We start from the raw sequence: 9,650 nt of genomic DNA, 5'->3' as shown, positions 1-9,650 counted from the left end.
ATGGAGCTTCCCACCAGCTCCTGGAGAGGACACCGAGGCCGACGCCAGAGCGAGAAGGGGAGGCCGGCAGAGAGAGAGAGAGAGAGAGAGAGAGAGTGCTCTTTCCGCTGTGCAACTCTACGCGCTGAGCGGACGTGTATCTAAATACAATCTCCGTGGAGTCACTGGAGAAGGTGCAACCACACCTGTCCCCCACTTTTTCAACCCCTGCATATTCCATAGGTCCAAATGGCCACTGTCCATGTCAATTTTCTGTCTTTTGATTTTTCAAAAGTCCTCATTTCCTACCACGCTGTTTTTCGTTCTTATAGAAATAAAAGTTTGTCAAGGAAGATGGCACACGACCGAGCTGTTCCTGAGTGCCGCTGAAGTCTCGTCTGTCGGAGAGACAAAATTCCAACTCTCTCTCTCTCTCTCTCTCTCTCTCTCTTATATGGAAAAGAGAGAGACGCCGGCCTCCAGAAATCGGCTCCCGCAGTCCTTTACGTCTTCCGGCGCCGAGGTTAGCCTTCTCCCATCTGCCATTTCCACCGCAAGATCTCCGAGATTGTTGTCCGCTGTTCTTTCTTTTTCTTGTTTGGAATTTATGCGGGGCTGATGATCTAATTTGGTGCCTTCTTGCGGTTTCTTTACGTTCTTTTGATCTGCTGAGGAACGTAGGATGGCGGGTAGTCAATATGGTCCGAAGATTCCGCGTTTTAGTAGCTGATTTTGACGTGGTTTGAGCTCGCTTCAGCTGAGCTCGGCCCCCGGTGTGCTCTTCTGACATCCGCTTTTTTCTGTTTCTTTCGTGAATCTTGGTTTCGACAGGGGATTAGGAATGGGTAGTTTTTCTTGACGATTTGAGAGTAGGAAAAAGCCGTGTTGGGGCTGGTGGCAGTTGACCCGGGGGGGAAGGGCAAATTGCGCCGGCAGATGATTATGGAGCCGCGAGTCACCGGATTCTCCGGCTCCCCGAGCGCCTTAATGTTCGACAACGAGACCCTCTTGCCATTTCCGGATCAGCGCGCGAACTTGGCGTATGGGTTCGGTCGCGACGGCCAGTCTCGGGATGTTGGCTTCGTGGACAAACCCTTCTTTCCTTCCGACCCTAGGTATTGCGATTCTGCTCCGTCTTCGCTCGTGAGTGTGGAGGCGGATTTCCCGTCCGAGGATAGCGACTTCTCGGAGACTGTGTTCAGGTACATAAATCAAATGCTTTTGGAGGAGGACATGGAGGAGAAGTCCTCTATGTCTCATGACCCTTTGGCTCTCCAGGCGGCTGAGAAGTCGCTCCATGAAGCTCTTGGCGAGACGTGCCGGTCTGAAGCGACCCCGTCCCCTCCATTCATGGAGAGTCCAGACAATAATTATTTGGGAAACAGTAATGACTATGGTAAGAGCAGCCCTTCTAGGAATACCGGCGGCAGCAACTTTGCTGATCATCAATGGCTCGGTGATTTTGGGGATGGAAGAAATTATATGCGGCGATCTTCTGACATAGGAGACTTCATTTTTCAGTCCACTGTGAATGCTCATGTTCAACCATCCTCTTCCTTACCAAACAGCTTCCTGAGTAATGGTAATAGGACGAATGCATCATTAGGGAGTGGCCCTTTGTTCCCTAACTTCTTGACCGGGAGCCAATCAGTATTGCAGTTCCAGAGAGGTGTGGAGGAAGCTAGCAAATTTCTTCCCAAAGTGACACAGTTAGTTATTGATCTGGAGAAAAGCAGCGTAAACTCATGGTCTAAGGAAAAGAAATCACTGAATGTGGTTAACTTGGAGGAGGATGAAAGTGACCTTTTGCCTCTCGGTGGAATTAGGGGAAAGAAGAACCACCAGAGGGAGGATTCAGAATTTGAAGATGAGAGGAGTAACAAGCAGACAGCAGTGTATGTTGATGACATCGACACCGAGCTATCCAAGATGATGGATAAAATGCTTCTCCTTAAAATTAAAGGCAGGAGTCGAGATTCAAATACTGATGAATCCTCTGAAAAAGAAGTAAATGAATCTTTACAGCAGAGTAGACGGACACAAGCTTCTGATGGTGGGAAGTTTCATGATATCACACCAACCCCAACCAGCAATGTGACAGAGATGGTGGATCTCAGAACTTTGTTGATCCTTTGTGCGCAAGCTGTCTCTTCTGACGATCGAAGGACTGCTGATGACTATCTAAAGCAGATTTGGCAGCATGCTTCCCCTTTTGGTGACGGATCTCAGAGGTTGGCACATTACTTCGCCAATGGCCTCGAGGCACGCTTAGGAGGCACTGGTTCTCAGATCTATGCTGCTCTAGGTTCTAAAAAAACATCAGCGGTCGATATTTTGAAAGCGCACCATCTTTGTCGTATGGCCTGCCCGTTTCAGAAAATGGCAATTGTCTTTGCGAACTATATGATCATGGATTTAGCTGAGAAAGCAACAACGCTTCATATTATCGACTTTGGAATATTATATGGTTTCCAATGGCCAGTTGTCATCTTTCTTCTCTCCAGGAGGACAGGCGGGCCACCCAAACTGCGTATTACAGGGATAGAGTTTCCCCAGCGTGGTTTTCGACCAGCAGAAAGAGTTCAGGTGACAGGACGCCACTTGGCAAAGTTGTGCAAGCAATTCAATGTTCCATTTGAGTACAATGGAATTGCTCAGGAATGGGATACTATCAAAATCGGGGATCTCAAAATAAGGAAGGGCGAGACCATTGCTGTGAATACCATGTTTCGGTTTAAAAATCTCCTTGATGAGACGGTTGTCTTGAATAATCCCAGGGATTCTGTTCTGAATTTAATCAGAAAAATAAGGCCGCATCTCTTTGTGCAGGCCATTGTCAATGGATCTTTTAGTGTCCCCTTCTTTGTAACAAGGTTCCGTGAGGCTCTCTTTCACTACTCTGCATTGTTTGATGCATTTGATACTAATTTAGAGAGGTATAACCGGATGAGACTGATGTATGAGAAAGAGTTCTTTGGCCGAGAAGCTATAAATGTCATTGCATGTGAGGGGACGGAGAGGGTTGAGAGGCCGGAGACATATAAGCAATGGCAGGTTCGCAATAAGAGGGCTGGGTTCAAGCAATTGCCACTGGCCCCAGCACTTATGAAGAAATTGCGATCTAAGTTGGGGGAGTTCCCTGATGATTTCGTGGTTGATGAAGATGGCCACTGGATGCTGCAGGGGTGGAAGGGCCGAATCCTGCGTGCTTCATCTTGTTGGGTACCCACCTAGGACTTTGATGAGCTTGTTTCTATGAGTCATCTACCAGATGGACGTGACTCAGTACTCAGCGAAGGCATCCTTATTTGCAGAAAAGAGCGTGAATTTGTGGAGCTGATGCTTGTGATCTTTGTTTTTTTTTTTTTTTTTTTTTGACAATACTAGAGTAGAAAACATTCATTGGGCTTTCTTGCGGGTGAGGTATTGATTGGGCGGTCCTTGTTGAGCCACAATCATTGCTTCGGTAGGACATAAACAGCTATACTTTTATAGCTGCTTGCTTTTCTAACGGTTAGTGGCAGAATCTGGGTTCACACCATTACATTAGGGGGATGTACTTCTTTCATAGACAGTATTCAGCAGAATCTGTATGATATATCTTTATAATTGAATTCCTTCATGCATGCCTGGCGATAAATGGTGCAGCTTGGTCGATTAGTCTAAAAGGGATCAATTTAATGTTGTTCTTGACCAGAACTTTACTCCTAGAATAAGCAGGCAGAGAGATGAAATGTCTCTTTGGCTGCATTTGAAGATTCTTTGCATACACCTTAAGAATAATTCTGGTCTTTTGCTTCTTCAGCTATTAGCATATTAGTGTACTTTTAACATCACTTTGCTTTCTGGTACGAGATATCATCCCGAATCAAAAGAACTTGAGCCCATCCTTCTTAGTCGTGTGGTTAATGTCTGTCAAGCATTAATTGTGGAATCAGCACAGAATGCACAAAAAATCCTCTGTATGAGGGTAGGTGCACTCCAACAAGATGTTTACGATTTCCAGTATCTCTGCTTATCTCCCTAAAGTGGACTCTGGTTCATGGTTCTGGTAACTGGCTCTGTAGCAAAGTTAATTTTATCTGCATCTGGTTAGTCGACCTCAGCGATGGTACGGTGCCTTTTCCTCTGCCTTGTTCCTGCTGATATTCAATCTGTAGCCCTTCAATGCTGAACAAATTCTCTCTTGAAGGATCTTATAGTAATATTTTGCACTAAAATAAGATGTCACCTCCTCAATTACCAAGCCAACAGCAAAATTTCAGCTCTAACAAGATGAGGGTATGGTGATGTTAATCGATAATTTAGGAAGGCGTAATTGTTGCGAGCACGCTTTTGAAAATGAAAAAATCTACTTCCAGGTATGGATTGGGTGGTCCGCTCGCTTTGTCTCTTATGTCAGATTACATTGCTCGGAATCTTCCGACAGATTATCTAATTTGCTTGTGAGTTGTCGTATCTTTTCGTTGGGACAAGCTGGCGGTATATTCTGCTGTTGTCCAATTAACTTCCTCATTCAATTAGAACGAAAGATTATGTTTTTATTATGGTGCCTATTTTTTTTTTTTTTCCTTTGGGGTTATCTTTCTAAAATGAGTTCTGCTGTCGGCAGGCGCTTAAACAAAATCAAGAAAGTAGCCAAGCGAAGAAAATTAGCGAGTCTGACAAGTCTAGAGGGAAGTCACGACACAAAATCCATTCGGATTACCACTTCAAGACAAGAAATTTAACATTCACCAATGACAGCAATCCAAGTACGATTATCATCGTCATCATCGGTTAACGAAGTGATGGCAATGCACTAGACAACAAAGTAAGAGATCGAGATTATCACACGTTTAACGCTTAATCCTAGATCTCGTTATAGTTTTTGGACTATTAAATACAGTTGTAACATAGCTGGACACGATAATATTTTATGACCTGCTTGCATAGGAAGGGATGTGTGAATCTTCAAGGCAGTAATTGACAAAATTAAATAACATAAGCAATGACGATGCTTCTCAATTCGTTTCATTTTCTCTGTACGTGTGTATATATACTAAAGAGAGAACTCATCCACCGTACACAAGCCAACTGCAAGTCCTAGAACTTGCGTCTTGTCTATGTTCGTTCTTTTGGCTCGAGTCGAATTTGTTTCTTCTGATCTATCCACGAGTGTGCAAGTTCTTTTACCTTCTGCTATTGACTTGATTACGCTCTGAGCTTGCATTCATACGATGACATATTCATGAACATTTTCAGCTGCTGTTTTTTTATTCCCTTCCAAGCCAGATTAGATTTATTTTGGCACTTAAGTGTCACTTTCGTAACTTTTGACACTTAAATGTCCTTTTATATCAACTTTTAGTACTTAAGTGTCCTTTTATACCAACTTTTGGCACTTTAGGAGTCCGAGTGTCCCTAAACCTATTATGTTTGAGTTTTGTTCCATAGACACCATTGTACAACACTTCCACCCCATCGTAATTGAACCCTTTCTCTAAGTTGGCCACTTCAATACTTATTTGAGACAATATCAATTTTGGACTCTTTTGAAAAAAAAACGGCTTCATTTCAAATCTTTATTTGAAATTTTTCCAGATATTAATAAACAAATGAAAAAAATCCATATGGAAATTATTTCTAAATCTACATCAATACATATCCACATTTTCTTCTAACAATTTAAGTTTTCCAATCGTGCACTTGGGGTTCTTATGGATAGCTTCTTGGTGTCTTGGTGCAATTGATGATTTGTATGAAATTGATGATGTGATGCAATGCCCCATACATTAGATTCTGTCGTGTTAGGCATGATCTATATCATTATACAAAGTGGGAATAAATTTTCATCTATTAAAGGGTTTTAAATACCTTAATATATGTATATCGCAAGTATTGGATTTGTGAGCAATTGTGCAATAGCATGATCTTTTTATTATTTGGTCTACTCCTGTTTTGGGGAATCTGGATCAACTTGAGTCCCCAAACCTGTCAAGGAACTACCAGTGATCGGCCGAACAAGAAGGGAAAAAGAAAAGGAAAAGAATAAAAAATTTAGATGTTAACACTATGTGATCAATCATGGAATTAACTAGAATTAGATGGAGGAGGTCTTCATTCTAGAGCATTCTCACGGCGGTCATAGGCGTCAATTCATTGTCTAATCCCTCTCAGTCATGGCTTGTCAAGATCACTCCTCTTGAGGTTTGTTTGGGTCTCTTAAGGGCCAAATTATGCATCGTTCATACCGGTCCAAGTCGGACCGGTCTCCTTCGATCGCATCAAACCGATGTTCAGCCGTGTCGATTCAACCCCTAGGCGATCCGATTGTAATCTTCAGAGATCCGTTTCCTGCATGAGAAGTTACTTGTACCGTGTAATATTTGACTTAGTCTAAAGAGTAGGGCCCACAAGTAGAAAAGAAAAGAAGAAGAAAAGAAGAGAAGGAAAAAGGAGGATGAGGAGAGATCGAGTCTTCGGGAGAGAGCAAGAAAAAGGAGAGAGAGGGGAAAGAAAAGAAAAAAAAAAGGAAAAAGAAGAGGAGATAAAAGGAAAAGGAGGCACGTTCGGGCAGAAGGAAGAAGGAGGAGAGAAATGAAGGGATAGAAGAAAAAAGAAAAGGGAGGAGATCCAACCCAACTATGTAACGCGATGCTTGGTAAGTGATCGCGCCCCTCCTTCATCCAATCGAAGTATTTTTCGGATTTAGGGCTCAAATTCAGGATTTTAGGAAAATCGAGCGGCGAAGTTCCATTTTTGAGTCATTGAGCCATGTATTTTTATAGAAATGATAGTTTAGGATGTTGTGAAGTCGTAGAATTTCACGAATCATGATTTGAGCTTATGGTTTGCCCGAAACAATATTTTGAAGTTTATCACGCGTGATGAACAGTGCCCGACCAGGACTTCGGGGCCATATTTTGTTAATTTTCGGCTTGATTTCGGGTTGGCTAAATTGGGGTTCTTATAGTATGTTGGATGGGCTTTCCATCAACTATAAGTACGCTTGAAATGGAGTTCGGCAGAGAAAATTATGGCACAATGAAGTTTTGTGCTCAAGCTTCACTATGGACGGCTTTGAGTAATTGTTTTGGTTGAGCAATTTATTAACGCGTAGGTGTCGTTTTATCGAGGAATAAGCATAATTTACTTGAGTCGTTAGTTGGAGAGTAGCATATTACCCGATTTTAATATCGTTTTCGATTTATTAATAGGAATATGAGTGTGTTGGCTTAAGTAACCACATAGGTTGATTTTCGACTTTCCCAAGTGAATGATGCTATTTCTTCTAAGAATTTATAAGCTCATGTTTTCAAAATGATAGAGATTTGATATATTATGAGTTATGAATAAGCATGTTTACTACATAAAAGTTGGATTTGGCATTTATTAAGTTCTAATATTTGAAAATAGTGTGAAAACTTCTTATGAATATATACTCTGTTTGATGAATGAAGTTGAGAAATATTACATATTTTGGATTTGTGAAATCATTTCACGAAAGCTCGACTTTGAGATGATTTATGGAATGTTATATAGTTATTGATTTGTAATAAGCTTTTTGAAATGTATTTAATTTGAAATTGATTTATGAAACGGATCTTAAAATTATTTGAGAATGTTTTATAAAATGTATTGCTGGCGAATAAGTTGAGTTGCGAAATCTTTTGGTAATATATAAAATGTTTTATGGATTTAGTTTGAGGATTATGGATGGTGTTGTTCTGGATTGATGTGGATACTCAATATCATTATGAGCCCAGAGAAGCTTGTGGGTATGTGCATACTATTCTAGGATATCTTTGGCTGAGCCACCAGCTAATAATAGATAGAGACCTTGCCAATGGGGAATTTTGGTTGCCTTGTCACTAGGCGTTGTATTGTGATCATGGTTTGATATTGAGTAACGAATTGATCAATGGACTAGACCATTGACCTGTGATATGAGTTTGGTCGATGGAATGGACCATTGACGTGTGTGATTTGAGATTAGTCGATAGAATGGACCATCGGTATATGATTTGAGATTAGTCGTTAGAATTGGACCGTTGATATGAGGTATGAAATTTACCAATGGAATAGATCATTGACACGTGAATTAATGAGATTAATCAATGGATTAGATTATTGATGTTTATTTTGATATTATTGTGAAATGATTATTTTTGCTATAAATATAGCTATGTTAAAGCGTGTGTACATATTATTTTACTATATATTTGTTATATCTTGGATTTGAGTTAAAAGTGTTGTAGTTTTGTTTTATAATTATGTATAATGGGTGTGCTCGATTTGCTTAGAAGAGATGCACTACTCGAGTTGTGGTTGTTCACTCCTCTATTTTTTAATTTTTTCAGGTTTCTCGACTAACATGAGTAAGTACGAGAGCAATATGAGTATGGGAACTTTTAGGAGTTAGATTTTGATAACTTTGAGGCTGCATCCTTACTCAAAGGATGGCTGTGGGGAGAATTACCAAAAAGTCTTAAACCTATTGCAATTGTGCCAATTCAGTCCTAAACTTTTTTTTTTTTTGTCCAATTTAGTCCTAAACCTTTTATAATTGTGTCAATTCAAAATTGGCCGGCCGGCGCTAACGTGGACGCCGGTGGGGGACAAATGGCCGGCCGGCGAGGTAATTTTTTTAATATTTTTTTTCGAATTTTTAAATATTTTTAATTCTTTTTATTTTTATTTTTTTTTTTTGGCCTTCTTCTCCTTCCTGCGCCGAACGCCGGCCGAGGTGAGGGCCGGCGAGGCTGACCTTGCCGGCCACGGGCGAGCTCGCCCGCCGACCACCGGCGGAGGCAAGCCTCGCCCGGCGACGGCGGACGGGCGGCTCGCCCCGCCGCTAGATCGGCGGCAGGCTCGACCTCGCCATGGCGGGCGAGACCGAGCCTCGCCCAGATCCGGCGAGGCTCGACCTCGCCATGGCCGGGCGAGGCCGAGCCTCGCCCGGATCCGGCGAGCTCGGCCCTCGCCGGCCACTAGCGAGGGCGAGGCCCCGCCGCGCGCGTGGTGTAGACGAGGAACCCGCGGAGGAGCTCGATCTCGTCCTTGTCGGTCCGAGGCGCCGGAACGGGGTTTTGGCGACGGTCACGGCCGGGAGGGCCGCTTGAGCTCGGAGGGGGAGATCGTGCCGACGATCGAGGGGATGGGGAGGCGGCGGAGGTGGCGATGGCGACGGCGGCCTTGCCGGCCACCGGCGAGGTCGACCTCGCCCTCGCCGCGGCCAAGGCGGCCGTCGCCCGCTAGTGGCCGGCGGGCGAGCCTCGCCGGTGGTCGGCGAGGCCGACCTCGGCCCTCACCTCGGGTCGGCGTCCGGCCAGAGGAAGGAGAAGAAGGCCAAAAAATATATATATTTAAAAATATTTAAAATTCGAAAAAAAAAATTTAAAAAAATATTAAAAAATTACCTCGCCATGGGCTGTCTCCCACCGGCGTCACGTTAGCGCCAGCCGGCCAATTTTGGTCGGATGGACTAAATTGGCACAATTATAAAAGGTTTAGGATTAAATTGGACAAAAAAAAAAGTTTAAAACTGAATCGGCACAATTACAACAGGTTTAGGACTTTTTTGGTAATTTTTCCTATGGCTGTGTCATCCTCTATTCATGATGGTTTTGGGGTGTGACGTACCATACTTATATCGCATGCATATAACAGGAGGGGACCGCGGGTTCTGA

General features: G+C 43.0%; 1 protein-coding gene across 1 annotated transcript; it reads left to right on the top strand.

Moving 5' to 3' along the window:
• The first annotated feature begins 284 nt into the window (after positions 1-284).
• Positions 285-3,605, top strand: LOC104422484 (scarecrow-like protein 33). The gene is made up of 2 exons (XM_010034813.3): positions 285-502; positions 811-3,605. The coding sequence occupies exon 2, from the start codon at positions 916-918 to the stop codon at positions 3,211-3,213; it is 2,298 nt and encodes a 765-aa protein (XP_010033115.2). The 5' UTR covers positions 285-502; positions 811-915; the 3' UTR covers positions 3,214-3,605.
• Positions 3,606-9,650: the final 6,045 nt, after the last annotated feature.

Source organism: Eucalyptus grandis, chromosome 10 (genome assembly GCF_016545825.1).
Source record: "Eucalyptus grandis isolate ANBG69807.140 chromosome 10, ASM1654582v1, whole genome shotgun sequence".
Classification (NCBI taxonomy): domain Eukaryota; kingdom Viridiplantae; phylum Streptophyta; class Magnoliopsida; order Myrtales; family Myrtaceae; genus Eucalyptus; species Eucalyptus grandis.
Note: the sequence above shows the minus strand (reverse complement) of the source record. Positions and strands in the feature narration are given on the sequence as shown.

Excerpts from the sequence above, each read along its gene's own strand:
- LOC104422484 (XM_010034813.3), top strand. The coding sequence starts at position 916 with ATGATTATGGAGCCGCGAGTCACCGGATTCTCCGGCTCCCCGAGCGCC.